The following is a 27,362-nucleotide window of genomic DNA, read 5'->3' as shown; positions in this document are numbered from 1 at the left end:
CGCCACTGGAGGAAAACAAACCACCCAAAACATTGATTAGAATACCGTCCAGTGATCAATAACTGATATATAACTGTAGACAGATTGAACTGTTATTGTGTTTAGTTATCTGGCGCAGGAATAAATGAATTCTACCACAAAATTAAAGCTGGAGACTTAAAGGGTTTAAAACTGTTTTCAACCGTCGACCTGGACTCTATTGTTTCTACCGACTGGTTCCAGTGATTGGTTTCTGCTGTTGGTGAGTTTTTCGGTTCACCTGAGATTATTAGACCAGTAAGTAGGACTAGTTGACACTCCTTGTGAGAGTTGTGTGTTGGCTGAACGGTTAAGTAGGTTTCCCTGCAACCGTACAGTTCCGTGTTCGAGTCCCGATTGGTACGTCGCTCTATAGTGGTGGTGAATTGTAAGACTGTGCACGTTTGTTGTATGATATTAGTTTCTCTCTTGTGATTTTCGAAAATTCAGGATTCAGTCAATTCAGGTGATATCAGCTGAACCTCCTATTTTTGTTGGTGAAGACATTCACGAACCAATAAAGAAAGTCTGGACTTTTCAATGTCTTCAAAAACCAAAAAGAGAAGTCAAGTTGTCTTCTACTAAGGCTCTTGGGATTATCATGATCTAGATGACTGAAAATCAACATATATTTATTGTAATGTTTCTTTGTGTCCCTGTTTCCTCCTTTTGACCACAGAGATTATTTATGAATGTCAGATTCACGAGCCCTGAAATTGCATTTAACAAAAATTGCCTTTTTTTCTGACTTAGACAAAAAAGTCTACAATCTCATGTCACTTTTGGCATGTCAGGTAGGGCTATGGCCAGGCACTTTAAAGTCCACAACCCTACCATTTGTTGTCTAAGAAATTATTTCAGACTGCTCTGCATAGACGTGCCGAAAATGTGATCCTGCTCTCCAAAACATCTTTCAACTTCACCAGGCAATCAGGGACAGTCCTGACAGCCCACAAGCAGAATCAAAACCTCTGTGACAAATTGTCACAGATGTGTGGCACTATGTGATGTAAACAGTGGACAGATTCATTCGTTTATCATTTCCAATATAGTGCAAACTTAGCCATTTCTTGTCCATTCTTTTGTAGAGATGCTGGGTGTTGGAACAAATACTTATTCAACCTGGTTCATAAGAATGTTAAGAATAGATAGAATTTAATTAAAGGTTATTGTTTTAAGCTGTTCTGATAAGTCAAATATGAAAAATCAGTTGTGGATGTTTAACCTTGATGACCTCACCTCCACCTTCTTCTCAGGTGGTGCTGACCTCTGACCCTCCACCATGAGCTCCCGGGTGTGCAGGACTTGTGGAGGGTCTGACATTGATGTGGACCAGGCTCGAGGCAGCGCAGTGTGTACTGGCTGCGGTTCGGTTCTGGAAGACAACATCATCGTCTCAGAGGTCCAGTTTGTGGAGGGAAGTGGAGGCGTTTCATCTGCTGTGGGGCAGTTCGTCTCTGCTGATGGTGAGACAAATGCTTCCACAACTCTCTCAGGGGTGTGTGTATGTGTTACAGTATTATCCGCCATTGAAACACTAAATATTTGTATTTCGGAATGGAGTACAACTTACAACGCAAACTACCACCAGTGGTTTAAATGGAGCGGGTTAAATCAAGATGTTTAGCTTTCAAAACAAGATACAAACGAAGCTCCATTTACAGGCTCATAACTTGACAAACTTCTCTGCTTATGATGACACAGTAATAAAATGAAACTAATGATGAATTGCATTTCTAGGGTCACGCCGAGTAGTAACAGAGCATCAGACAACTGAATGTAAAGAAACTTTATTGAATCAGGGTCTGCAGATAGTGTTTGTCCTTCGTCAGCTGACCTGTTTACCTGAAAGGACAGAGACAAACATCAGCACAGCTGTTTTATAGAAGTGGTGCAGAACGCCTAAAGCTCACCAGCACATTAGTGATATAAACTGATCATAAAGAAACATGACAGAGGAAATAACTCCAGTTTTTATAACAATTAATTAGCACAAAAGAGGTTTGTTCAGCTCTTCTGTATATTTTAAAATCTTCGTTCTGACTTTAGCTGTTCACTGTGTAAGTAGGGTTTCACAGTTTTTGAATCAGTTCAGTTAATTCAGATTAGAAGGCCTAAAAACTGATTTACCTGTCCAAAACGCAAGCATTTATTGCTATCATTTGATAAAAATCTTATTTCAGAAATTAAAAACAGCACATTTTTAACATTGATGAAAACACTTGATTATCAACATCATGACAGATTAATGTTTTGATGGAAGATCAAGCTATTTTTAATTTCTTCCTCCATTTCCCACTACGTATTAAGGTTCTGATTACATCTAAGCTTTGGCCAGCTGTGATGTAATAACAGTTTATATTTGCTAGTTTCATTCAGACGTTCGCATCAGTCAAACGAAGTAGCCTTTATTGTCAGATTTACCTTAGTGAACTAGCATAGACTTGATCCTGTCTATGATCATTTACGCTTGGTAAATCTGTGGTCTTTATAACAAATACCATTTTATTTGATTTTTAAATTTTGTTTTTGAATCCGAGTATCAAAAAGGGCAAGCTGACAGACGTCTTTAATCACATGGTTTCAGATTTAAATTGTCACTTCTCCTGTTTTAGGCTCTATTTCAGTTCTTATTTAATGTTTAAATTAAATATTTGAAAACAATGATTGGTAGTCCAATTAAAAACAGCTTTAAAGGAAATATGTTTGCATTTTTCAGAGTTTAGACATTCAGTCAACACTAATCAGGTAAAAGTAATTTTAAGAAAAGAGCCATTTTCATGAATCTCAATCACATCTGCATTGTTTACTGTCAGTGGTACGACTTTATAACATCCAGCTTTATAGTTTTTAATATTGTCATTGTAACATCTGACAGAGATAAAAGGCTTGTTTCACATTATCTCAGAATTTTACAAAGTTAAAAAAAAAAAAAAAATGACACAAGCTATAAAAACCCATTTGCACTGTCAGTTTTTAATCTTGCAAAACCCTGGCTAAGTCTGAAGCTGGTCTGTGCCTTTCCCAGTTCAACAGCTGGGGTGAGCAGAGGGAAGAAAGGTAACGTGAACTCTGTAATGTGGTTCTTGTCTGGAGTTTTTACACTGTGGTGTATGGGGATCTGGTGTGAGTGCTGGTTGTGTTGGTACCTCTGAAGATGCCTCGATGAATGCTGCCCCCATTCTGACTGGACACACCACTACAGCCAAACCTGCTCTGGATCTTCAGGGTGGAATCCAAATCCTTAGAACCATTAGGACCAGTGTGGGGACCAGTGAACCTAGCTTCTCCTCCAGATGGCTTCAGGCCCCCTACATTCAGTGTGCTGGGTTCAGTTGTTTGATATTCTCTGATGGTCTGTGGTGTGAAGCTGTGGAAGGAGATCCTGCTGGTTCCTCCTGTGGACACAGAGTCTGGGATCTGGGAATTCTGCAGGCTGGACAGGTCATAAGTCTGGAGTCTTCCTGAAAGACCAGAAGGAGGTCTGACTCTGATGTGAGACGCCCCTGATGGTCAGGGTGGGTGAAAAAAAAAAAAAAAAAAATCAAACAGCTGAAAAAATAAAATAAAATCAGTAAAAATTTTGATCGATAATTGGTGCTGATTCCTGCTCCTACCTGCTGTTGGAAAGATATTTCTCCAAAATGAAGCAGATTCCTGTCCTCTATTTTGTGTCTCAGTGGCTGATTGGACATGATCATATCCCTGCTGGTTCTGGCTTGGATGGACCAGTTTTTGCTCACGTCCCTGCTGGCAGCGGGGAGAAAGGACCAGATTCTTCTTGTGTCCCTGCTGTTTTGAGGATGTGGAGACCAGTTTTTGCTCGTGTTCTTGGTGATTTGAGGGTAGATCAGACCAATCCCATTTGTCCTGGACACTGTCACGATGGTTTTGATTCTGTGTTGGCAATAAAAAACCTGTTCGCTTAAGAACATGTTCCTCTCTTGTGTTTGAACCCAGAAGCTGTTGGGATGTCCAAGGGTTCCCACCATTGTTGACAGCTTTGGTACTGGTGGTGTAGCTGGATGGACTAGAGCTTTGCGAGTTTGTCTTTTGGGCAACAGGTTTCTGATTGAGATGAGGACCAGAAGACACAATTTTACTTAAAGGTTTTACTCTTATGTTCTGCACTGCAGGCTGAACATTCCTCCTTTCAATAGACCCAATTTTCTCCAGGTTTTGGTCAACTTGGCTGGTTGCAGTGGACGTCAGTTCACCACTGACAAACAACTGTGGCTCTCCAGATGAATCAGGGACATGATTTTTGGATGTGGTGTGTTTAGTATGAGCGGGATCGTAATTCTTGTCTTTGCTGGGCAGATGCAGCTTATAGCTTATGCGGCCCGGTGTTTGAAGGGCTGGCTGAAACTGATGCATTTGATGCTCATCCTGACTTTGAGGCAGATTCAAAGGCCTTCCTCTCATGTTGGCCATTTCCATCCTACCACCTAAGGATTTGTAATTGCTCATAGTTGGGTGGGTCTCGTGTTGCTGACTCAGGTCTGGCATGCTAAGAGAAGATTGGACTGTAAAACTCTGCACCGGACTCTCTGGACTTTGCTTGACAATTCCATTTAGGCCAGGAGTAGGCAGGCCCCATGTCAGGGCAGAGTGCCAGAAGTTGTCCCTTAAACTGTTTAAACCTTGAGGTGTAGGAGTCTGACTGGAGCTTCCCAACTGTTGAACAACTGGAGCCTCATTATGCATGCCAAGTGAATCCAAGTCCAAGCCTAGATATCCTTCACTGTGTCTTGAAGTTTCTGCTTTTACTTTTGTAAAGTCCACGCTTGGTGTGTTGAGATGTGACAGCTGGGCTCTGCTGTCTGGTAACAGATCATATCTGGGAAGAGAACTGTGGAAGTGGGAATCTGTTGGAGATGAGAATACATTTCGGTCCTCTGTCCAGAGCATGAGATGACGAAGAGGAGATGAAACCTGTTGAAAGACTTGGTGGTTTTGAGTTTCAGGAGAAAGATTTGGGTTTGGAAAGTTTAATAAGGGGAGCTGCTTCTTGTGTCCTCCTGGCACTGTGATGAAGTGACTGGGCCCAGGTTTTGGTGGAGGCATGATGCCGGGATGAGGCAGAACTTCTTCTGCAGCTGGGGCTGGGTTAACATGGTTTGTTGGGGTGTTTGTGGCCCTCGCTGAACTCTGATCTGGACAGTGTTTAGTAGTGAATTTGTTTGTTGGATCTGTCAAAATATAAAACCATTTTAAACATTTGTGACTAACACCAAACTATACCCACATCATTAAGAACTCTGACCTGTGTGGCTCTCAAAGACTTTGACTGAACCAAGTCCAGGAATCGCTGATTTGAAGATCCTGTCCACAGACAGTCTGTTGACTGCACCGAGTGGATAGAAGCACCTCACTGTGACCCTGTTTGAAAGTGAGATATTTTGTCATCATTATGTTAAAGAGAGTGTATTCTGACATGGATGGTTCTTTGATTACTCACTTGAACTGAGTTTCCCTGGAGATGAAGTTTGGGCCATCTGTCATCAGCAATCTATCATGGAGGATTTCGTTCTCATAAACCATGTACCACTCACTGACCTGTTAAAGTTAGTTACAAATTTTACTAAACCTGTACAGTATCTGAACTCTGACTCAAGTTTATTCATATTTGTATCCTCTGCTAATTTTGATATATAACTGTCATATTTAAACATCCTTTAGGTGAGCCACACATAATTTCTGATTAATCTGTGGCGTATTGTACATGCCAGAAAACTGAAAAATGGCTGTGACAGTTTCTCAAAGTCAAAGTGTTAATATTTGTCTGTGTGACCAAGAATCCTAAACCTAAAAGTGCTCAATTTACCGTCACAGGAAAATCAGAAAACCAACAAATGTTAAGCGTATGAATTTGTTTGAAAAGTTGGTACCATGAAAATATATCAGCGCGCACACACAAAAGTTTGGACACACCTTCTCATTTAATGTTTTTTCTTTACTTTAATGACTGTTTAAATTGTAGATTCTCACTGAAGGCGTCAAAACTATCAATGAACACATATGGAATTATGTAGTAAACAAAAAACGTGTGAAATAAGTCAAAACATGTTTTATATTTTAGATTCTTCAAAACAGCCACCCTTTGCTTTGATTACTGCTTTGCTCACTCTTGGCTTTCTCTGGATGAGCTTCATGAGGTGGTCACCTGAAATGGTTTTCACTTCACAGGTGTGCTTTGTCAAGGTTAGTTTGTGGAATTTCTTGCCTTCTTAATGGGATTGGGACCATTATTTGTGTTGTGCAGAAGTCAGGTTGGAACACAGTTGACAGCCCTATTTGACAACTGCTAGAATCCATATTATGGCAAGAACCAATCAGCTAAGCAAAGAGAAATGACAGTCCATCATTACTTTAAGAACTGAATCAGTCAATCGGTCCAGAAAATTGCAAAAACTTTGAACGTATCTCCAAGTGCGGTCGCAAACACCATCAAGCGCAACCTCGCCTCCACAGTCACCTGACCTAAACCCAATCCAGATGGTCTGGGATGAGATGGACCACAGAGTGAAGGCACAAGGGCCAACAAGTGCTCAGCATCTCTGGGAACTCCTTCAAGACTGTTGGAAAACCATTTCAAGTGACTACCTCATGGAGCTCATCCAGAGAATGTGAAGAGTGTGCATAGCACTAATTTATTTTCAAGAATCTAAAAGTATAAGACATGTTTTGACTTATTTCACACTTTTTTGTTTACTACATAATTTCATATATGTTCTTTCATAGTTTTGATAGCTTCAGTGAGAATCTACGATGTAAATAGTCATGAAAATAAAGAAAAAACATTAAATGAGAAGGTGTGTCCAAACTTTTGACTGGGAGTGAATTATTTTTTTTTTTTGCATTTTTGCCTTAAAAAATGTTAACAAGTAATTGGTCAGTAGAATCTGTTGGCGATTAATCAGCTGGTCAATGCTCCAGTCTTTTACCCAATAGGCTAAGATGAGAGTTGTACCATGGCTCTGGTCCCACAGGAGTCCAGCTTGAACTCAAACAAGGCTCTGGCTCTGTCAGTCTCTTTAGGCTTACAGGTGGGGTCCAGCAGAGTGGTTTTCTCAGGCTGAACTGTGGGCCAGGTGGAGGATGGGGTTGTCACCACCGTCATGGTCCCATCTGCAGAGCAAACTGACATCATAGAATTTAGGCATTAGTACTGTGCCTGACAAGTAATTGGTCAATAATCCACTCCAGTCCTGACTCATGGACTGGAGTAATGAGGACTGTGGAAAATGTGTTGCTAATTTTTAACATTTTTTTTGTTTACACACTCTAATATCATCCAACCCACTCCAAGCCCAGATTATTGACTCTTTTATGCTCAATTTTAGCTTTGTCCTAAATAGGTTTAAACCTGTACACAGCTATACTTGGTTTTGGACTTGACCTCTGTTGTCTTTGAGTTGAGTTCCTCTACTCATGTTTGTGAGGACTGAACAAACTTTACTTGGACATCAGGTTGCTCAAGTCTGCCCTTAACCTGTAAAGATGCAGGTTACCTATCATGTCCTCAGTTCGGAAGAGGCAGCGTTTGGAGGTGGATGTCTGGACCTCCAGAGATTTGGAGTCTCTCAGAAGAAGCTTAAATGTTGCATAAAAGTTTGACAAGTTTATTTCCTGTGGAGAAAAAAATAAATAAATCAGAAGCGCTGTAGGGTTGTGACTAGCCTACATTTTCATTTTAAGATTCTCATAAATCCACATAACACCAAATGTGTCTAAATGAGAAAGGATCGTTGTTACACAGCAAAATTCTGGACCCTGGATTTTTTTTGATGATGATTAAGTTGGGATCAAATAGTCTGCCAATCCATGAATTAAACTTATGGACAAGAATCTGTGGCATCAACTAAAAGTCAGAGATGGACAAAGGTTTTTATTTTTGCAGATTCTTACATTGCCTAAAAATCTACCACCATCTTGCCCCTGAACCATGAACCTGGAAGAAAACTAAGGTTTTGGGTAAACTACAACAAGTTCAGAGAGGGATTTTAGAAGTCAAATTATGATCTCAGCCTAACTGTGGAGGACAATCATGTGTCATGGACTCTTACTTCATATGTGTACCCAACAGAGAACACAGGGACTTCCAGGGTGCTTCTGTGGCTGTCGTTGTAGAGGCGATATCCTCTTTGGGCCACCAGTTGTTGCGTCAGAGGTTCATGGTCGATGCCAACCTCCCAGATAATATGACTGTGAGGAGGTTTGGCCACGCTGAAGAAGATTCCTTCATCTGAACACTGAGCAGTGATTTCTGGAGGGACTTCAAGAAGAAAGGCAACATTTTAAAGAAGCTGTACTGATGGTTTTACAGGTTTTAGTTTAAGAATAAATGAGTTACATCACTGTAGATCAGTAAGAGGTCTTCAGCTGTAGTTTGCAGTGGAGAATAAGATTATGCACTTACATCTGTTGAACACTCGTGCTGTAATGAAGGTGTGGTAGTAGTAGGAATTTCTCTGAGGCAGGATGGTTAAAGTGAAGTTTATATCGATGGAGTATTCCACTACACCTCCACCTAAATACTGTTGGAGAAAACAGCAACAAAACAAGCTTAAAATCACATTTTCATTCTCAAACTTTCTCTGGAAGTTTTTGATGAGATCGCTGTGGCATTTGCAACTTTTACCGTCATTATTCATGTCACATATTATTGCCATTATTGATTCTCCAATAACGCCATACAAGTTTTACCCTTGCTTTTGAGACAGCAAGTAAATCTGTGATATCTTTGCTCAGGAGATATCACTAAATCTCCTTTTTGACACTTTGACGGTCACCAGTTGGCACCAAAGTTGAACGCAAAAAAAAGGCAAAAGCCGTGAACACTGCTGAAATGGCCATCGGAGGTGAAACAGGATCTACTTACCATCCAGTGCACATTTTCATCCTCAAAGGGCAATCGGAGCTCATAACTTCGACTGCCATTTGTGTGAACAACAGGACTGATATTGAAGCCTTGTTGTGATGTCTCTGACATTGGCAGCCGCTTCCCATTGATCCAGACGTCCTCTAAGATGACATCAGTGGGAATGTTACCCAGGTAGACGTTGAACTCCTTGCCACCACCGACTGTCTCTGTGGGAAGAAAAAAAAAGTAATGAGAAAATATTTTCATGTAGAAATATGGACATGGCTATGGGTTTTGCCTTCCAGTGCAGACCTTCACGATAGATGGAAACACTACAGGCATGGCTTAGTGTGATGCTTAGAGCGGACTGAGGTCTTTACTAGTCTTAAAAACTGAGAACCTTACGATTGAGGCTGAAGGGAGGACGGCAAACCAGTGGTGTGTCGAGTACTCGGAGCATTCTGTGCCTGGTGTCGATGTTGCTGCCGTCTTCATACAGCAGAGAGAAGACGTGTTCGTACAGCAGGAAGATCGTATACGCCTCCTTGTACATGTTGTTCACCACCAAACTCTGGAGACAAAAACAAACCAATCAATCTACCATCTGCTGCTGGTCAAATTTCTGACATGATTTCATCTGGTTCTGTAGCAGGATATCACCTCAGTCAGCATATGCTCACAACAAAAGGATTTTGAGAGTCAATATCTTGTCCCTGTCTGAAATTTGGATGGGAGTGATAATACCTTCCTGTAGCCACCTTCAGCTCCAAACGGAACGCTGATCTGGATCATTCCTCCTCGTTGGACCATATTGAATCCTCTGGAGGTCATGGTGGGTTCATCCAGCAGCACACTCTCCACCCCCAGACTGAAGCTTCGACTCTCAAATCTTGCTCCCTCCCCGACGAGTGGAGTCAGGACCCGGGGGATGTCCCAGAGGAGCCGGTCCCCATCAAAAGAGCCTGTATCTGGGTGAATGAGCAGATGCATCATGGGCTCAGTTTGCCCTTCATACAGAAACCAGCCTTCTGTTCTGGTGTGTTTGTGGGGAGAACTTACTGACTGTACAGGCCATGGACATGTCAATCATCACCATGACCAGCTTCTGCTTAAAGAACAGAGAAACCTGGACAACCTTGACAGAGACGCCAGCCACCTAATGACACACACAATTTCTGTTGTTTTATTTTGCAAGCAAGTCTCATGCACTTGCCGACTGTCAGCATGTGTCCAAACAGCAATCTTTCAAAAAGCTCAACAGAGGCTAAATCCAAATGACACAATGTCACCTTATTCACAGACATCACAGATGAGTTCATGAAATTCTGTGATTGCAAGGGACTGTCCAAATAATTAACCTTCTTTCAACTTTCTGAATGCTACCAGAAAATCTGCGCGGGGTGCCAGTGTGTGCGCTGAAATTTAAAGTTGGGTTTGCAGTCCATCGCAGAACCGGACATACTGTTGATTGTGGACATTTAAATTCTTCCATAGACAATGAACAGGGTAGCACAGAGCATTCCTGCCAGGAAGCATTTATTACACAGATCACTAATTGACTGTACTCTTCTATTCATGGTTACCCACCATCGTGACCTCAGCATGCGGCTGTTTGTATGGAGATCGAAGCACCACCCTCTGGGCGGTGGTGGTCAGGCTGTAACCCCACCTTTGGGCCTCAGTGACAGACATGGAGGAAACCTGCCCATCACTCCGCCTGAACATCAGCTGCCAAGTCAAGCTCGCCGTCTTCTGAGCCTGAAGGACAAACCATCAAGCCTCAGTATCAAGGTCGTAAAGTATGCTGCAGCGTTAGCGTGAGATAATCAGCAAGCTGCACAGTCCAAATCAATACAGTAACAGGACATATGAAACAAGAGATCTCAGCCTGTACTGTGGCTCAATACAGTCTTAAACTCTAAAATGCAAAGGGAGAAGAATCAGTGATAGGAGCTGATTTATTAGAGTTTATCTGCAGCTGTATTGTGAAAGAGCTGGAGGTGAACAATTGATGTACATCTGACTTACAGCCATGGAGACACTACAGAATAAAACATTGACAACACATCAAACATCTAAAACTGCTAAGGTTTTTGTATTTTTAGCTGATGTATGCATGAATGTACCAGCCTTGGTGTTCGGTAATCACTCAAATGATCAAACAATTTGCAAGCAGATTCTTTCATTCTGGATCATGAACGAGTTAGGATGGAGGATGAACTACTGAGGAACAGAAGACAACTAAATGTACCATTGTGATTCACCTGTGTGTCGGTTTGATTTACCTGAGCGAAAGCCTCCTGCCAAACCTTTCCACCGTCCCCCTGGTGACCTCCACATGAAGACTCTCTGTTCACATTCACCTGTCAACACCACAATGTCAGATCTTAAACAAAATCATAGATTTTAGTCCATTTAGTCAAGCTCTCAATGGTAGAATTTGCTCTGACCTCCATGTAGTCCTCCTCACAGATGATCTCTCTGTGAGTCCAGGTGAGACCAGGACAGACTGCAGAAACAGACTGGCTGGTCCACCTGCCACCACGATCACTCACCAACACATTAAACCTGAAGGTGAACACCTCGTCATTCTGGAAAAAACAAACACCAAACTCATCTAATACAACTGTGTTTTTATAGTGTTTTATAGAGTTTTACAGAGTTTTAGAATGTTTTATAGCATATATTGGTGGTGCACTTAGGGAGCGGCTCTTTAAATTTTATTGTACTTTGTATAATGACAATAAAGGCTTTCTATTTCTTCTATTCTATTTCTATCACAGCTGGGCCCACTTTCAGACAGCAGGTTTAGAGGTTTGAAACCTCTGTTTGCAAACCCTGAGATAAGTCAAACGCTGGGTAATCTGGTCTAGAGAGAGGTAATTCAAACTCTGATACAATTACCATAGTAACCAACTCTGTGAACCTCACTTGCTGTCAGATAACTCCTTCCTCCAATCCTGTTTCCAAGATAACATCAGGGTGCACATTGGCACACATTCATAATTTTAGTTCCACTGGATTTAAATGGAGGCTATGGACACCGTGGACATGTAGTTCTTACTATATTACATTTTTAATCTGCCAGAGTCTGCTTGCACGAGTCCTTTTCATTACATGTGCAGTAGGTCATGTCTATGTATATCTTGCATGAACGCTTGGCATGCGCACTACCGTCCTTGGAGAGATGGTCAGAACGTACAAAGTATAACACCAGTCCTAGAGTTGGTTAAACCTGCATGATTAAATAGACCCCTGAACTTCTGCTATCATTAAGGAGAGCTACCTGGTTCTGGGTGAAGCAGGAATAGTATGAAGCTCTGAAGGTGGTGTAGCTGTCCATCTTGAAGATGCTGATGGTGTAACCACATCGCGACGCAAGCTGCTCACCAATAGAGTGGACTTCAGTTCCATCTGCAGCAGAACGTTACACACAGACAGATGGTGAGATGTCGGACTGTCAAAACAATTTCTGTTTGTATTCAGTGAAGATGAACTGACCGACGGCCTCGAAACGAGGCGTCTGTCCTGAGGCCACGTGGATCCACAGGTAACGATCTCGACACTCAGACTGGACAAAACCTGCTGAGACAAAACACCTGAAATGGTATCTACTAGCAGGAACCAGTGTCATCAACAAGACATGAAGCTTCATTGGCAGGTCAAAGGTCAGCAGGAAAGAGTCACAATCACTTTCTGTGGTTGTCAAGAAAAGAACCACAGCAACAGATTTCCTTGGTAAAAACAAAACTTCCTTATCAGCATTGAAAATAAACACCAAGTAAACCATCTGTAAACATGCCAGTAAACATCCTGTATATCCAACAGTAACATAAATAAACCAGTAAAACCAGTTTACCATCTAGTTGGCCTTCAGCTGTTGTTCTTTCTGTGGACTCACAGCAGAAAAAGATGAGTCTGGGAAAACAAAGCAATGAAATTCAGATTTAACTGATCAAATGTGATGTTTGTTGTACCTGCACAAGTGAGATGTTTTATTGAACTCACCCAACGATGAACAAAGCAGTTTTCATGTTGTAGCTGCAGAAACAGAAACAGTTTGAACAATGTCTCAGTCTCTGTGGAGGAAAGACTTCCCCAGGTGCCAGGTGAGCTAATCACCTGATTGTCATGGAAACAGAGGAGACAGTTCAGGTGAGGCTGATTGAATGTAATTACAACTGGAGGTTCAAACTGAGCCGAACGCTGCAGGAAGTAGCTATAAGTGAATGTTTTAAGAGGCTTTTTTTGAGATGAACCGTGCCTTGACTGGAAATCCGCATTAATACACTGAAAGGATTAATAGTTAAATATAGAGACAGCAGCTTTCGTTGATGTTCTGTGAAAGGTGAAACATCTGTACAGACTTTATTTTAAGAATCCTGACATCCCACTTGTACAGACAGCGAGTGACACCGAATGTCACGATCTGAAAGTTTGGATTGTCAAACAGTAAAATGATTGATTAGCTGATTCAAACAACACTCAATGTTTCACCCTTTTGTCCATTTGTGAGCCTGAGAATCCAGTTTATGTAAACTTTATCTGTTTTTTTAGTGTCAACAAACATCTGTCTGACGCCGTCTCTCTCTGACCACCTATTTTTATTTCTCTCTGACTGTCCATCACTCTGACACTGTCTGTTTTTTGTCTCAAGGTCCAGTTAAAGCTCCTCTACTCGGTTCTGGTTTCCACACCAGTGTTGGTAAAGAGTCCCGAGCTCAGACGCTGCAGAGCGGTGAGTCCTGCACTAAAACATTCATTAGATCTGAAAGTCCTGGTTCGAATTATAAATCGTAGTGTCTGGGTGGTGATGCGTCCCCAGGGGAGCATCTGGTGTAATGAACCCTGTGTGTCTGCAGGTAAGCGTCAGATCCAGCAGCTGGGCAGTCAGCTGCAGCTCAATCAGCACTGTCTGGACACGGCCTTCAACTTCTTCAAGTTGGTCGTCAGTAAACATTTGACCCGAGGACGCAAGACGGAGCACGTCATCGCTGCATGTCTCTACCTGGTGTGTCGTACAGAGGGGACGCCACGTATCCTAGCAGCCACGATGACGTACTGAGCATGTGTGATCTAATGTGTACTGCAGACAGGTTTCAGTTGGTCAGTCTGAACCTCAGTGTGACATTTAACCTCCAGAGCTTCTGCTGGTTTTCCTGAACTGTGCCTCAGACATGTTGCTGGATCTGAGTGACCTGCTGCAGGTATGACTGACCTCAGACCTGCATGACCACCTCAGCAGACTCACAGTACACTTTTAGTACATTTACTGACTGTCGTTTTATGTGTGCAGGTGAACGTTTACATTCTGGGAAAGACCTTCCTGCTGTTGGCTCGTGAGCTCTGCATCAACGCTCCCGCAATTGGTGAGACCTTTGTCCAATAATTTCAGTTGAACTGTAAAACTTCAAGGTATCGCTACAACAGGTGTAAACCTTGTGTGAAACCTCTGCAGAAAACCAAACTGGTTGTTTAACCCTCAAATCTCTGCTGATTTGTAATTACATCAGTTTTGCTGTCAGAATTGAGTTGAAAAAACAACCTCATCCTTGTCATAATGAATGACTTGATTGACTACTAGATGAAGATTTGAGAGAACAAACAGTAGCATGATGTGGCCACTAATCACCCACAGATTAGCAGCACCTAAAACCTTCTTTAAAACAACCTTAAAATCCCCATCAGTTTCAGACCACTCCGTCACTCTCTGGTCATTGATTAAACCTCTTAAAATTATTCTCCATTAATCCAAGTTATATATTTAATGAACAAGAGAACATCTAAATTAAATCAGCATTAAATCCTCGTGCCTTAAAATGGCTTACGTAGATGTAACTATGTTGTTGCTTCCTTTAGTATGTGCAGATCTATGAATTCCCAACTTCATTCCTCACCCACCACGCTGTTGCAGAGCAGTTCCAGCGCACCAGCTCACCGATGAGTCGGATAAAACACTCCAAAGCTACTCTTCACACTGTAAACAACACTGCCACACTCAATATGTGAAGAGTCAAATGTAAATCCTCCTTCAGGAGCTGCACTGTGGTTAAGTTATGGAACTACATTTCCCATGAAGCACTTAGTCTTCGAAGGCAGATTAAAGGCTGAAGCAGTTAAATGTGGTTTTTAGTGACTCTCTAGTGGAAGCTCCATGTAATTACAAAATAATTTATTAAACATCTCATTAATAGGCCTCATCACATCAAAGACACAACAGCACACTTTAGTTTTAGTCAGACAAACTTTAATGTTCACTAATCATTTCTTTTAACAAACCAGGCAGCCAATCAGCTTCCAGTTCTACTGCAACAGTCCAATCACCTTCCATGTCACTGTGACAGTCTGTCTGTCAGAATCCAAGCTCAGTCCCTGACTGCCCCTCTGTGTTTATTGATTTATTAAAGGCCTTGAGTCCTTCAATCCATCAGGTTCTTGTTTAGCAATAGAAGACCAGTTCTGGAATCTGCCCCCCCTGCACACCGGTGCCATTGGTACTGTCTGATGAACACTGGAACTGAAAGGTCACTTTGCCACACTGCACCTCGGTCATCCCCTCCTGGCCAAAGTAACTCAGCTCATTTCCGTCCAGGACCGTGCTGACTGTGTAGAAGGTGTCCTGTTCCACCTGAACCGGGTGTTCAAACCACACGGGGAAGGTGCTGCTTGATCCGTCTGACAGGAACTTAGTGAGGTTCTGGGCCAGAACGGTTCCCTGCCTCTTCAGTTCGATTTTCACGCTGTACTCAGCCTTCCCGCCACTGGACCCGTACAGACCGAGCCCAGCTATGAAGATCCTCCGGTCCACTGCAAACTGGATGCTGTCACAGCGGCCCCTGTAGCGCCACTGGTTGCTGCGGTAGGCAGAAGACTGGAAACGGTGGCACCTCTGCGGCACCAAACCAGTCCGCTTCACCACAGGGAACTCCAGTCTGGGTTTGTTGGTGGCGGTGAACCATAGGAAGACATTGTGGGTCTCTTTCAGCGTGAGCACGTCTGACTGCGCCACCCCGTCTGCAAACTCCTGCAGCGTCATGGAGGGGATTCGGACCAGGTATAGAGCCTTACCCAGCACTGTCCGCTGGTTCCTGGGGGTCACCGTCAGGCCCTGCCGCCCACACTCAGCCGCTGCCCAGCTCAGCACCGCCTGAAACACTACAATCTCGCGAATGTTCAGTGTCTCTCTCTGTAGGATGATCTCCAGCGTGGGCAGGTCAATCTCACAAAAGCCCTCAGACCGCAGAGCAAGCTCAGCCTGAGCATCAATCACCTCCCAGCAGCGCTGCGTCAGTTCGGGCTCCTCAAATAACCGGCTCTGAGACAGCAGGACACAGGCATTCTTTGCCTCCAAGCTTGTCTCCAGGAAGGTGACGCAAGCCTTTGCCAGGGCAGGGACGATGTACTTCTTAGCAGCGTAGAGCGTGGCGAGCACAGTGTCAGCCTCCAGCTCTATCTCATCACTGTACATGTACCTGAGACAGAGCACACAGCAGGATCAGGATGTGTCAAGAGCCTGAGACATCCGAGACACAGGACAACATGCAGTGTGAATTTAAAGTGGACTGTCATTGGGTCTTTTCTAATAACAGCCTGGAGTCCAATCAGGGAATTATCTCTTAAAATTGTAAACACAATGGAAATGTTAGCAGGAACATCAGGATTGGTTATTATCATGTGGCACCAGTACTCTGGGGTGGAGTCTGGGTCATGTTTAGTCATTTGTTTTTAATTTTTCCCTGAAACTTAATTTACGTAGATTAAAGAGGTTCAGTTTTTTTTTTTGTAGTAAACTGTGACTCAAGGACTTTGACATATAGTTGAGGATTACTAGAAGAACAACTGTCGTTCCAAGTGGAACAGAACATAAAGTTGGTGGGTCAGTCCCAATTCCACTGTGCCCTTTAGCACGACACATTCAGTTAACATATGATGTTTTAAAATCCCAACACATTATGAAATCAGGTTGAAATCAGGTCAGGATGGTTTGTCTGTTCATCAGCAAGAACTGGAAGTGAGATTTTCACAGTTTTACTATCTGTATCTACCATTGGTCTCAAGTGCTAAAACGCCTATCGTTGCTTGGTAAACATAGCATGATGAATATAAAATGCAGATTTTAACTTGTAAATATCAGACATGTTTGATATTATCGGGATGGTCCCACTACATCTACAGTTCAGGAGGTTTCACACTGGATCTGTAAACCCCTCACATAACCAAAACAGTCTGGATCAAACTTCTGTTCAGACCAAGAAGATAAACTGGCCTGGATTTCCTGTAGTGTGAAAGATTTGGACACAATAAGAAGGGACATAGTGAAGGCTAGCTGTCAATGAAGTAGATGATGCCTGAAGCTTGGTGATTACTCACTAGCATGCTACAACGTTAGTCACTCCCAATAGCGCTTGTGGACTTGTGTTTGAAGTCCAGAGTGACCTAAAACACAAAGTGTGGAACATGGTCTCAACTTGGTGTTTAGTCTGGACTCAGACTAGACTCACTTTAACAGGATGAGGAAAGCAGCTGGTTCTACGTCTGGGATGATGATCTCAGACTGTCCCTCTGCCAAATCTCCATAAAACATGGCTCCAAACACCGAGCTGCCCACCGCCAAGACGTACTGCAACACAGACAGGAATCAAATCACAAATAATCTTTACCAGAGGACACAACAGGAGGAAACTATAAAGGGCAGAAAAGGGAGTCTGTACAGGACTACTTAGAATTAAAAAGGATGAAGGTGAATCTCAGAATCAGTGGCAACTGAGGGGACTAAAGCTGCACATGGAAAATTCCACTTTGACAAAAAAAAAACACACATCTCCAAAAAGAACATGAACGGCAACATTTGTTTAGGGTTCAAATAGGTTCCAACTTCGGCCCAATACAGTTAGAAAAAGGAATCACAAAAAATATGAAATGTAGTGGTCCAATTAAAAGTATTTGGCCTACACTTTTACAATATTGCAGGGTCCAATGAACTAAAAGAGGTACTGCACACTTTGTTCTTTGTTTTATCTGTAAGCTAAAATTGTTACTAAAAAACTGCATCTAATGGGTTGAAAATGGGTCAGCACACCATCTGCCGTTAGAAATCATCCCCAACCTTTCAAACCCAATGCTGACAGTTGGAACTTCTCTACATGATGAAATTCATCTAAAAAAGAATGTTAATGTCAAATCTGACGTGGGTGGCCTGGCTCCTCCAGCCTCCATCCTTGAGTGGGAGTCTGTGAAAGCAGCAAATCTGCTCTGTTAAATGAGTAGCAGAATGACACAGTCAACAGCACAGCAGCCGGCATAGACGTCAATGGATGTGAGGGACCAGGACATTCTGTGGCTTTTACCTTTCTCTGTCTGAGCAACAACTCTGCATGTAAACATCGGCAAATTCACAGCACGGCTGTTGTCTTTAACTCATGCTGATGAGAAGTTTTTTAGATGACGTTGTGGTTATAAAATCAGTATTTTAGCGGTGCATAGTGGCAGCTTGGAAACGGCTCATTCAGTCACTATTTTTTGCTCATTTCCTTGTCTTTCGTTGTCTAAATGAGAACAGTTTAATTGGGAATTTGGCTGTATTAAAATGCACCATATGTGAGCACATATAGTAGGACAGACGCAAACAGACATAAAGTGCTGACACCCACTGAATTCAGGGTGGCTAGGTCTCACAAGAGCTCCAGCTTCAGGGATAGCTGGGGCCACAGCCAACAGTTCAGGACCACCAAGGTCCTCCACCGTGCTAATGTCAGATTCTGTGTCGCTTTCCACCTTCTTTGGCCTCGGGCACCCTTCCTCGCACATGTAGTCTTGCACACTTAATTACATTTTTCAAAATTAGACAGTGGGTGGACTGACCCTAAGTGTGGACGAGGTTGTGTACCTTATGAGCAGGAACTGTCTGAGTCTCTCCTGGAGGACCGACGACAAAGTGGACATCAGCCATCTGTTCGTTGTTGAACATTAGAGCGTTCCTGCAAATATATAGCACGACGTCATCAAAAAACAAAGCCTTCAGTCAGTTTTATTTATCAGTTTCAAAATAAACAAACTAAAAAATAAACAAATTTGACTTGTCTGTCCCCACTTTACTGACAGAGAGGGATGTAATTGTGTTGTTACTCCGCCAAGGAACGGCGGAGTTATGTGATGATCGACATACGTTTGTGAGTCTGTCTGTCCGTCCGTCTGTGTGAAACATTACTCAAAAATGGACTAACAGATTTGGATGAAATTTTCAGGGAAGGTCAGAAATGACACAAGGACCACCTCACTAAATTTTCACAGTGATGCGGCTTATAGTCTGGATTCACGGCTTTGTTAAGGATTTCCCATTGCCAGATATAGCTGCTGGCATGCGTCGCTGTAACCATGACGTGAACACTGTGTCAGTTACCTGCTGACGATCACATGATTGCGATCACACTACAAACTGACTGAAATTTATCAGTTGGAAATCATACAAGGAACAAATAATTAAATTTTGGGGTGTTTCTGAGTCCCATCAATTCCTGCCACCCGCTACATGTTTAGGTCACGTGATGTAGCAAACCCCAGCCAGACAATGGTAAAGGTCCTGACGTTTCACAAAGCCTTTATTTACATTCAGCCGTCAGCCTTATTTTGACCACAAATTCACCTTTCTGTCCTTCACTCCTTTCTTCAGGAAACACCGTAAGAGCTTGTCTCCATTCCAGCTGCTTCTAAGTTTAGACACATCCTTTGCTAGACAGCAACAGCGTGGAACCATTTTCTTTCATCCTTACATGAGTTTTCGGACTTTTCGGCAGCGTCTTCGTCATGTCAAGAAACCGTTTCTTAGATAAACACTTCCTGTGCCGCTGGAATGGTGACAAAATAAAAGCCCGTAACATTAAAAATACGCCTTCAAAATAAAAGCATGGAGGGAACGGTTATTTTAACACTAGCAAAACAAAGGCTTGCCAAAAGTGATAAACTGATCAACAGACCACTATAAGAGTATACACGCAATTCAGTACCCATACACAACATTCACATGCATAACACATGCCTGTGCTCAGCGCAAAGTCAATTTTTATTAAAAATTTCATCCGTCGGAAATGATATGTCAGCTGAGCAGCCTTGGCGGAGTACTGTGCTCTCTGAGTGCTTTTCTAGTTGTTATTGTATTTACCTTTCAGTGACCGTGGTGTGTTGTTGTTAATTACCTCTCTCTAACATCAGGACAATTATGTTATTCTTATTTACATCTCTTTGAAGGTGCAGACAGTTGTTGTTATTTACCTGTCTCTGATGGTAGGAACAGTTGTTCTCTTTCTGAGAGTTGGGACAGAGGTATTATTATTGTTTTTGTTATTTGCCTCTTTGACGCCTTATTTCCACATAGTTCTTTGCTCGTATACGAATCTACCAGAACTCTATTCATTCCTAAGAGAGTTTCTGTAAACTTCAGTGTGCCTACAAAACTCCTCCTTCCATTTTATTCCAGCTCAGAATCTACATCAATTATGTTGAAAAATTGTAACTTTTGCAGTAGATTACAGAGACCGAACAGTGTGCACCAGGAAGTTTGAAAAATTAATCAGCTAAGAGGCTATTCAGTTGTTTTACTTTGACAGTCAAATCATGTAAATGTGTAATTTGAAAAGAAACTCATTTAGCTGGTTTGACATGAACATATTCCAAAAAACTGGATGGTAGAAACTGATCGCCATCCGTTAGTAATGATATGCATTTCCTCACATTGAATATAAAGGGCCGCAGACTGCATATATGCAGATTTACGAACATGAAGCAAAACTATGTAGAAACGAGGCGTAAGAGTGGGGACAGATGTTGCGTTACTGTTGTGGTTGTTATTTACCTCTCTCTGAGGGTGGGGTGCGCTGCCTGCCAGCTGTCTCTGTCCTCTGCGTTGTTGTCTTTGCTGTTGAACGGCTGAACGGCGTCCCGCTCGTCACCGTGTTCATTTGTTGGTTCCGGTTTGCTCAGCTGGATGAAGCTCTTCTTCACGTCCAGCACCTCCACCTCCTCACTGTGAGGGAGGCTGGTGGAGAAAAGTTCAGCCGCCATCTCCTCCTCCTCCTCCTCCTCCTCTTCCTGCTGCTCCTCTTCCTCACAGAGTGGGCAGAGTCACCACCTCACAGCATGGCAGCTTACTGATAGAGAGAATCAGAGAATTATAATCCAGATTATCAGAGAGCAGCAGCTGGTCCTGCTGTCTGGATGGAACTGCAGTCTGAACAAAAAAACAAATACACAAACCAAAAGACAAACTAAAAATAACGTACAAACTCGGTTTAAACTAATAAATACATAAACACACTTATACATCTGTTGTGTTTCAGCAGGCATTAATATAAACAATATTTATTGCCTTGGAAGCTAAATTTTTTAGCTTCAGACATTAGAAGCAAACGCAGATTCTGATTTATTTATACTTCGTCCATCTTCACTGGAGTGTCTGCAATATAACTGAATGATTTTAGGGGAAACATCTAATTGGAATTCTTCTGCCAGCTGTTGCAATCTGATTTGCAATATACATTTATAAAAAAAAAAAAGTCCTGCTTCAGTTCAGTATTTACTGTGTAACAGATTTAAAACATGTGACGGCGCATTACCACATACGACAACATCTAAATAGTGACTGTAACACAAGGAGGATGGCATCCATTTGTAAATCTACTGATAAGACATTTTAAACCCTGTGTCAGAAATGCTACATATCATGTATCCTAAATTCCAACCTATGCGATTTGCTAACTGCATTGTTGCCGATTTTGATTTGCAACTGATTAACTGTTCAACCCCTTTTCTGCAGCTTTGTTCTGTTTATGCAACCTGGTTAAAAATCCATTCTGACAGTGTGAGATGCAGCTGTGAACTAAAGGTTTAATTAACATGTCTGAAGACTTAATGAACCTGACATGTACAACAGAGATCAGCAGGGGCCCAGCTGCACTTTGGAGCTCTGAGGCTCCTCGGGAGGTCAAACCGGCCCTGCAGGTGTTCTCATGTCACATCCATCAGTCTGAGGTCACATTCAGACTGAATCCTGCAGCTGTTTGTGTTCCTCTCCACACTAAACAGACCCAGATCACTGGTATCAGTTCGGACTGGAAGCCCAGTAAAGACTCACTGTGCAGCTCCGGTTCTGAAAACACACACCGACACTATGTGAGAGCTGCTCACTGCTGCAGCACTCACTTATCAATAATCAATAATAAGCCCGGAAAAAACTCAGGATACCGTCACCAGCCGGTGCGTTACTATTACAGCCATGTTGATGCTGTTGTTGTTGTTTGCCTCTTACCGATAATCCTCACCATCACTGTCTGTGCAACGCCTTGTTAAGCACACCGAACCGTGCCGGTTCGAGGGTGTCACAGAGTGTGGGTTGTGTGGTTTACCTGTCAGACTCCCGCCGACCGTCCGTTCCGCTGTGAATGTTAGAATCTGTCCGACCGAGCTGCTGTTTGTCTCCTGACGCCATTTTACATCCCGCTGCTGCTTCCGCCTTCGTCACCGAGACGCTCCGCAAGATGGCGACAGAGAGCAGGAAACGCAACAACTGCACACCTGAACTGTGTCAATGTGTTATCTATGTTTGTATATTTCATATGATTTCTAAGTACAAGACAGCAACAGATAACTGTAATTAATTATTTAAATTATACTGGACATTAATTTAAACACGGCATTCAAATAGCCTTTCCTGGGTTTGAGGAAAAGTTTAATATCTCATTTCTACTGTAAGAGTTAGAAAAGGGTTCAATTTAGCCAAATGTGTAGAAAAAGCCTTTGAGATGTTCATCTGGTGACAAATCTCAACTGCTGAGTTAATTGACACCCTCATTATGTTGGCTTTAAATGACAATGAACAGATGTCCAGTACACAGACGCTCCATTGACCAGTGACTGTTAAAGGCCACCCTAAAATGCAGCTTTATTTAAATAACACGATGCCACAGATGACATGAGAAATACAAGAATGGGCTGTTGCTTGATGCTGATATGTTAAGTAGAGTTGAAGTGAGGAACTTAAATGTCCCACTATTTGTAGTCAAAGACGTAGTTTGAGGAAGCTGTAGACGGACACAGTCTAGGCGCCGCATATGTGTAGCACTATGTGGAGAAAATGGTGGACACACTCATTGCTGATTTGTGATTTTTGGTCTATGACCCCAGTCTCAATCTTCCCATTATCATTGCCAATATAGTGCTGAGTTGTTTCATTATGCCCATTTGGTTGTAGAGGTGTTGTGTGATGGAACAGTTTATATTCCCCTATGTTTAAAAATGGACTGAATATTACATGCTGCTTTTATAGTTTTGTTCTATATGTCACAAAACCATTAAAGCATGTCTTCCTCTTTCTTCCTCTTCTTCAGATCCCTGCCTGTACATTCCCCGTTTTGCTCACATGTTGGAGTTTGGGTTGAAGACTCATGAGGTTTCCATGACGGCTCTTCGCCTCGTTCAGAGGATGAAGAGGGACTGGATGCACACAGGACGCCGACCCTCTGGCCTCTGTGGAGCAGGTACAAAATGGAGACAGTCACTATGGCAACAACAAACATGTAAACACAAGGGATTGTTTACATGATGAAAGCAATAAATCTCCTCCTTCTCAGCTCTCCTGGTAGCGGCTCGGATGCACAAGTTTCGTCGTTCAGTCAAAGATGTGATCAGTGTGGTGAAGGTTTGCCAGACCACTCTGAGGAAGAGGTGAGATGTGAAGTAGATCCCCGTAGATGACAGTAGATCACAGTTTGTCAGCATCTTCTCTCCCTCCTTGCAGGTTAACAGAGTTTGAGGACACACCTACCAGTCAGCTGACCATCGATGAGTTCATGAGAGTAGATCTGGAGCAGGAGTGTGATCCTCCCTCCTTCACCGCCTCACAGCACAAAGCCAAGATGCAGCAGGTAGATTTGTCTGTTTGATTCCCTGCAGCAGATGGATCCCTCAGTCTTTGATTGGTTGCAGCAGTTAGATCCTCGTGGTACTGATTGGCTGTCAGCAAGTATATCTATCTGTTCCTGATTGGCTGCAGCAGGTAGATTTATACTTGCTGCACAGGTAGATCTCTCTGACTGATTGGCTGCAGCATGTCGATCCATCAGTCTCTGATTGGCTCCAGCAGGTAGATCCAACAGTCTCTGATTGGCTGCAGCAGGTAGAGTCATGAGTCTCTGATTGGCTGCAGCAGATAGATCAGTCAGTCTTTGATTGGCTGCAACGTGTAAATTATCATCAGTGAGTAAACCAATTAAGTAACCTCCTCTCCTTCTCATCTGCAGCTTGAACAGGAGCTGGCCAAGAAGCTGGATGAGGTCGAAGGTAAGTTACTAGAGATTACTGAGAAACTTAAGAAATCTTTCAGGACAATAGCAAGAAAACCAACAGTTTTCTTGGGATATTTTAAAGTACTGAACCTTTTCATTCTGGTCCCATCAGGAGAGATCAGCTGCTACAAAGACGAGATTGAAACTGAACTGGAGAAGAGTCGACCCCAACTGAGAGGAATCTACGCTGCCTACACCAAAGAAATCAGTCAGTCCACTTGTCATGCATCAGCTGACTCTGTTTGAACAAATTCACGAAACAAAAATCCCACAGCTCTTAAATTTTTGTTTTTCAGACCCCGAAGATAATGAGGTTTTGTCCTCTGCATCAGAACCTGAGCAAACAGAGGCCGAAGATGCTGAGCTCCAAGCTGCCACCCAGCACCTGACCCAGGACTTCCTGTGTCAGGTGATCCAGGAGGAGGAGGAGGGGCTGGGCAAGAAGACAGACGACTGTGAGCGGGAGGCGGGGCTAGAAAACAAGGGGGTGGGGTCACACCGTCAGGCTGCCCCTCTGGCCGTCATCCTGGGAAAGCTGCCAAGCGCTGCTAGCCTGAGTCTCCAGCAGACCTTCCAGACAGTCGATGATTCAGAGACAGGCGAGAAACCAGATGGTGAGAACAATTATCATTGTTACATCGTCGTGGAGTCAGAAAAATGTGCTGTTGTTTTTTTAAGCAGAGTCACTTTAGCACACTAACCTGTTGTCTGTTTGTGTTGTTTTTTCAGGTGACCAGTCAGAGGGTGGAGAGCTGGACCTGGATGGTATCGATGATCAGGAGATTGAAAAGGTGAGTTCAACACAGATTTCACTTGGCCGGCGTCATACAGAGAGCTGACCTGCTCATACATGAGCCAGATGTTGGTGTATTTTTTGTCAACAAGGAAGCAGGAAGAAGTGATGTTTTTCACATGAAAATGAAGACGCAAGTGAATCTAACTGGGAAATTTTTAGAGTTTCTTTTTTCTACCCCGTTACCAGTGTTATGTCTGTAGAAATAAACTGCCATTTGTGTCAAGGCAGCCTTTATAAGGAACATTAGACTTTGAAAGGTTGTGTGTCGCCTAAGGGCTTGCTCTGGGGGTTCAGGCACATGGGTTCTGTAAAGCCTCTTGAGACAATTTGACCTGTAATTGGCGCTATATAAATAAAATTGAATTGAATCAATTGAATTGATTTGTGTACAAGTTATAACGTTTTATCTCTCATTGGCTCGCTCTATGTTCTTCAGTACATCCTGAATGCTAAGGAGGTTGAGGTGAAGACAGAGCTGTGGATGAAGCAGAACGCAGAATACCTCAAGGAGCAGAAAGGTCAGGGTCTTCATTTTCATCATCATCATCAGTACACCAACCACATCATCATCATCACCATCATTAATCAATCAATATTTCAGTCCATCGCTTAGGTTTAGGTTGATAAGAGTCCATGTTGACTGTGATGATGGATTTGAATTCAGGTGGCTGAAGTATCATGTTTGTGTTTACAGAGAAAGAAGAGAGGATAAACAAAGAGAAGGAACAGGGGACTTACAAGGAGAAGGTGAGTGAAGCACAGGGTTTCCCAACCTGAAGTCAAGGGGCTCAGTTAAAGATGGACTACAGAACTGCCAGATCCTCCCCCAACCTGACGTCCCTCTGTGCTTTTTGCGTTTTCAGAAGAAGAAGAAGTATAAGAAGCGGGAACAGATTATGGCATCGACAGCAGGTGAGGCAATCGAGAAGATGTTGGAGAAGAAGAAGATCTCCAGTAAGATCAACTACGACGTCCTCAGAGACCTGAACAGAGGGACAGGAAGTCCAAGCAGGTCCACCTCTGACCCCCCTGATGTTACCACCACACGGAAACGACTCAACCGCCGTCGCCGCAGGAAGAGCAGTGAGACTAACCGAGACCTCGCTGCTAACGCCAGCATCATGCGGAAGAGGTACTCCCTGTTAATAATTATTTGTAGTCTGTAGTCAAAAACTTGTATTCAAAAATGTCCAATCATAGCCGCAGTCTTTAATGTTTTTCTGATGTTTCATTATCTGCTTTTGTTTCAGGTTCCGCCGTCTCATTTCCTCCACACCAAAGAAAAAGAAGACATCTCCTCAGGTGAGCAGCCACACTTACGCCTGACCTCATCTTTGCCATCTGTCACACCTGATCTTAAACCTGTTGCATTTCAGGCTGAAGTCACTGTCACGGTGGAAACAGAAGCAACAACAGAGGCTGCAGCTGAACCGACTCCTGAGCCAGAACAAGAACCCAGCGCCGACCCTCCTGCTGCTCCGCTCCCTATGGAAGAGGAGGACGAGGAAGAGGAGGTGGAGGAGGAATGTGTCAGCGCTCTGCAGCTCGTAGGAGGTCAGTTCAGGCTTTTATTCTGAAATCATATATACAGTGATACAAAATATTACAGTAAATCTGCTGATTGATTGTTTGACTGTCTGATTGATTAATTACCTGATTACTTTTATTTAGATTATGGCTGTGACGCAGAGGAGGAAGAAGTCTTTTAGCGTCACACAGTTCGCCTTTGACCTCCAGTGAATGAAGTCCGTCCAGGCTGAAGATCTGAGGCAGCTTAAGCAGATAAATTTCACACAAATCAGTAACAAATACCAGTCATCAGTGAAATGAGTTAAATAATCACTGATTAAAAGGCATCTCTGCACATTTGATTTTGATGCTTTTTTTAATTTTTGCTGAAACTGTTGTGTTTTTTATTTGTACTTTGATCATTTTATTGATCTGAGCTCCTGCTGTTCATATTGTAAAGAGATGTTGTAGCTTTTAGATGTTTGTGTATTTTTGTATCGACATGAAACCAGAAGAAACTTTTATTAATTATTGGTTTAATGTCTTTGTGTGTGTGTGTGTGTGTGTGTGTGTGTGTGTGTGTGTGTGTGTGTGTGTGTGTGTGTGTGTGTGTGTGTGTGTGTGTGTGTGTGTGTGTGTGTGTGTGTGTGTGTGTGTGTGTGTGTGTGTGTGTGTGTGTGTGTGTGTGTGTGTGTGTGTGTGTATGTGTGAACTTGTTTCTCATGTTGTTGATGTATTTTAGTGTATTTTAACTGAACTTATATGAGATGTGTAAACAGACAATGTCAAGACAAACAAAAACATTCCTTCACAATAAAGAAACTGAAAATTAAAAGAC

At 42.8% G+C, this 27,362-nt stretch overlaps 3 protein-coding genes across 7 annotated transcripts; 1 reads left to right on the top strand and 2 right to left on the bottom strand.

Moving 5' to 3' along the window:
* The first annotated feature begins 6 nt into the window (after positions 1 to 6).
* Positions 7 to 27,359, top strand: brf1b (BRF1 RNA polymerase III transcription initiation factor subunit b). The gene is made up of 19 exons (XM_023279811.3): positions 7 to 241; positions 1,275 to 1,484; positions 13,542 to 13,622; positions 13,747 to 13,920; positions 14,060 to 14,091; positions 14,181 to 14,253; positions 23,263 to 23,412; positions 23,506 to 23,599; positions 23,673 to 23,799; positions 24,175 to 24,214; positions 24,332 to 24,427; positions 24,516 to 24,833; positions 24,949 to 25,010; positions 25,452 to 25,533; positions 25,710 to 25,762; positions 25,879 to 26,147; positions 26,266 to 26,317; positions 26,392 to 26,569; positions 26,687 to 27,359. The coding sequence occupies exons 2-19, from the start codon at positions 1,301 to 1,303 to the stop codon at positions 26,722 to 26,724; spliced, it is 2,103 nt and encodes a 700-aa protein (XP_023135579.2). The 5' UTR covers positions 7 to 241; positions 1,275 to 1,300; the 3' UTR covers positions 26,725 to 27,359.
* LOC111574960 (uncharacterized) lies at positions 1,793 to 13,033 on the bottom strand. 5 transcript variants are annotated; one of them, XM_023279804.3, is made up of 20 exons: positions 12,893 to 13,032; positions 12,744 to 12,802; positions 12,386 to 12,469; positions 12,171 to 12,298; positions 11,335 to 11,475; positions 11,170 to 11,247; positions 10,472 to 10,642; positions 9,944 to 10,040; positions 9,629 to 9,852; positions 9,290 to 9,455; positions 8,903 to 9,111; positions 8,441 to 8,558; positions 8,088 to 8,296; positions 7,533 to 7,650; positions 6,992 to 7,161; positions 5,480 to 5,577; positions 5,285 to 5,400; positions 3,636 to 5,210; positions 3,168 to 3,524; positions 1,793 to 1,863 (listed from the first exon to the last, which is right to left on the bottom strand). In XM_023279804.3, exons 1-20 carry the CDS (start codon positions 12,916 to 12,918, stop codon positions 1,847 to 1,849), a joined length of 4,161 nt encoding a protein of 1,386 aa, XP_023135572.2. In that variant the 5' UTR covers positions 12,919 to 13,032; the 3' UTR covers positions 1,793 to 1,846. The 5 variants fall into 5 exon arrangements, with proteins under 5 accessions (XP_023135572.2, XP_035808538.2, XP_035808541.2 ...); XM_035952645.2 differs by having other exon boundaries at positions 1,793 to 3,524; positions 12,893 to 13,033; XM_035952648.2 differs by having other exon boundaries at positions 1,793 to 3,482; positions 12,893 to 13,033.
* On the bottom strand, positions 15,110 to 22,431 carry LOC111574963 (BTB/POZ domain-containing protein 6-B-like). Its single transcript, XM_023279814.3, has 5 exons — positions 22,282 to 22,431; positions 20,733 to 21,027; positions 18,771 to 18,861; positions 17,386 to 17,504; positions 15,110 to 16,356 (listed from the first exon to the last, which is right to left on the bottom strand). The coding sequence occupies exons 2-5, from the start codon at positions 20,939 to 20,941 to the stop codon at positions 15,324 to 15,326; spliced, it is 1,452 nt and encodes a 483-aa protein (XP_023135582.2). The 5' UTR covers positions 20,942 to 21,027; positions 22,282 to 22,431; the 3' UTR covers positions 15,110 to 15,323.
* Positions 27,360 to 27,362: the final 3 nt, after the last annotated feature.

The sequence above is a fragment of the Amphiprion ocellaris genome, chromosome 12 (assembly GCF_022539595.1).
Source record: "Amphiprion ocellaris isolate individual 3 ecotype Okinawa chromosome 12, ASM2253959v1, whole genome shotgun sequence".
Taxonomy (NCBI): domain Eukaryota; kingdom Metazoa; phylum Chordata; class Actinopteri; family Pomacentridae; genus Amphiprion; species Amphiprion ocellaris.
Note: the sequence above shows the minus strand (reverse complement) of the source record. Positions and strands in the feature narration are given on the sequence as shown.

Excerpts from the sequence above, each read along its gene's own strand:
- brf1b (XM_023279811.3), top strand. The coding sequence starts at position 1,301 with ATGAGCTCCCGGGTGTGCAGGACTTGTGGAGGGTCTGACATTGATGTG. Across the intron at positions 24,834-24,948 it reads GACAGGCGAGAAACCAGATG|GTGACCAGTCAGAGGGTGGA; the intron begins GTGAGAACAATT and ends TTGTTTTTTCAG. Across the intron at positions 25,534-25,709 it reads ATACCTCAAGGAGCAGAAAG|AGAAAGAAGAGAGGATAAAC; the intron begins GTCAGGGTCTTC and ends TTGTGTTTACAG.
- LOC111574960 (XM_035952645.2), bottom strand. The coding sequence starts at position 12,918 with ATGAAAACTGCTTTGTTCATCGTTGG. Across the intron at positions 12,803-12,892 it reads ACTGCTTTGTTCATCGTTGG|ACTCATCTTTTTCTGCTGTG; the intron begins GTGAGTTCAATA and ends TTGTTTTCCCAG. Across the intron at positions 8,297-8,440 it reads AGCACGAGTGTTCAACAGAT|TCCCTCCAGAAATCACTGCT; the intron begins GTAAGTGCATAA and ends TTCTTCTTGAAG.
- LOC111574963 (XM_023279814.3), bottom strand. The coding sequence starts at position 20,941 with ATGGCGGCTGAACTTTTCTCCACCAGCCTCCCTCACAGTGAGGAGGTG. Across the intron at positions 18,862-20,732 it reads CACCCCACCCTCAGAGAGAG|GAACGCTCTAATGTTCAACA; the intron begins GTAAATAACAAC and ends ATATATTTGCAG. Across the intron at positions 16,357-17,385 it reads GCTTTCCTCATCCTGTTAAA|GTACATGTACAGTGATGAGA; the intron begins GTGAGTCTAGTC and ends GCTCTGTCTCAG.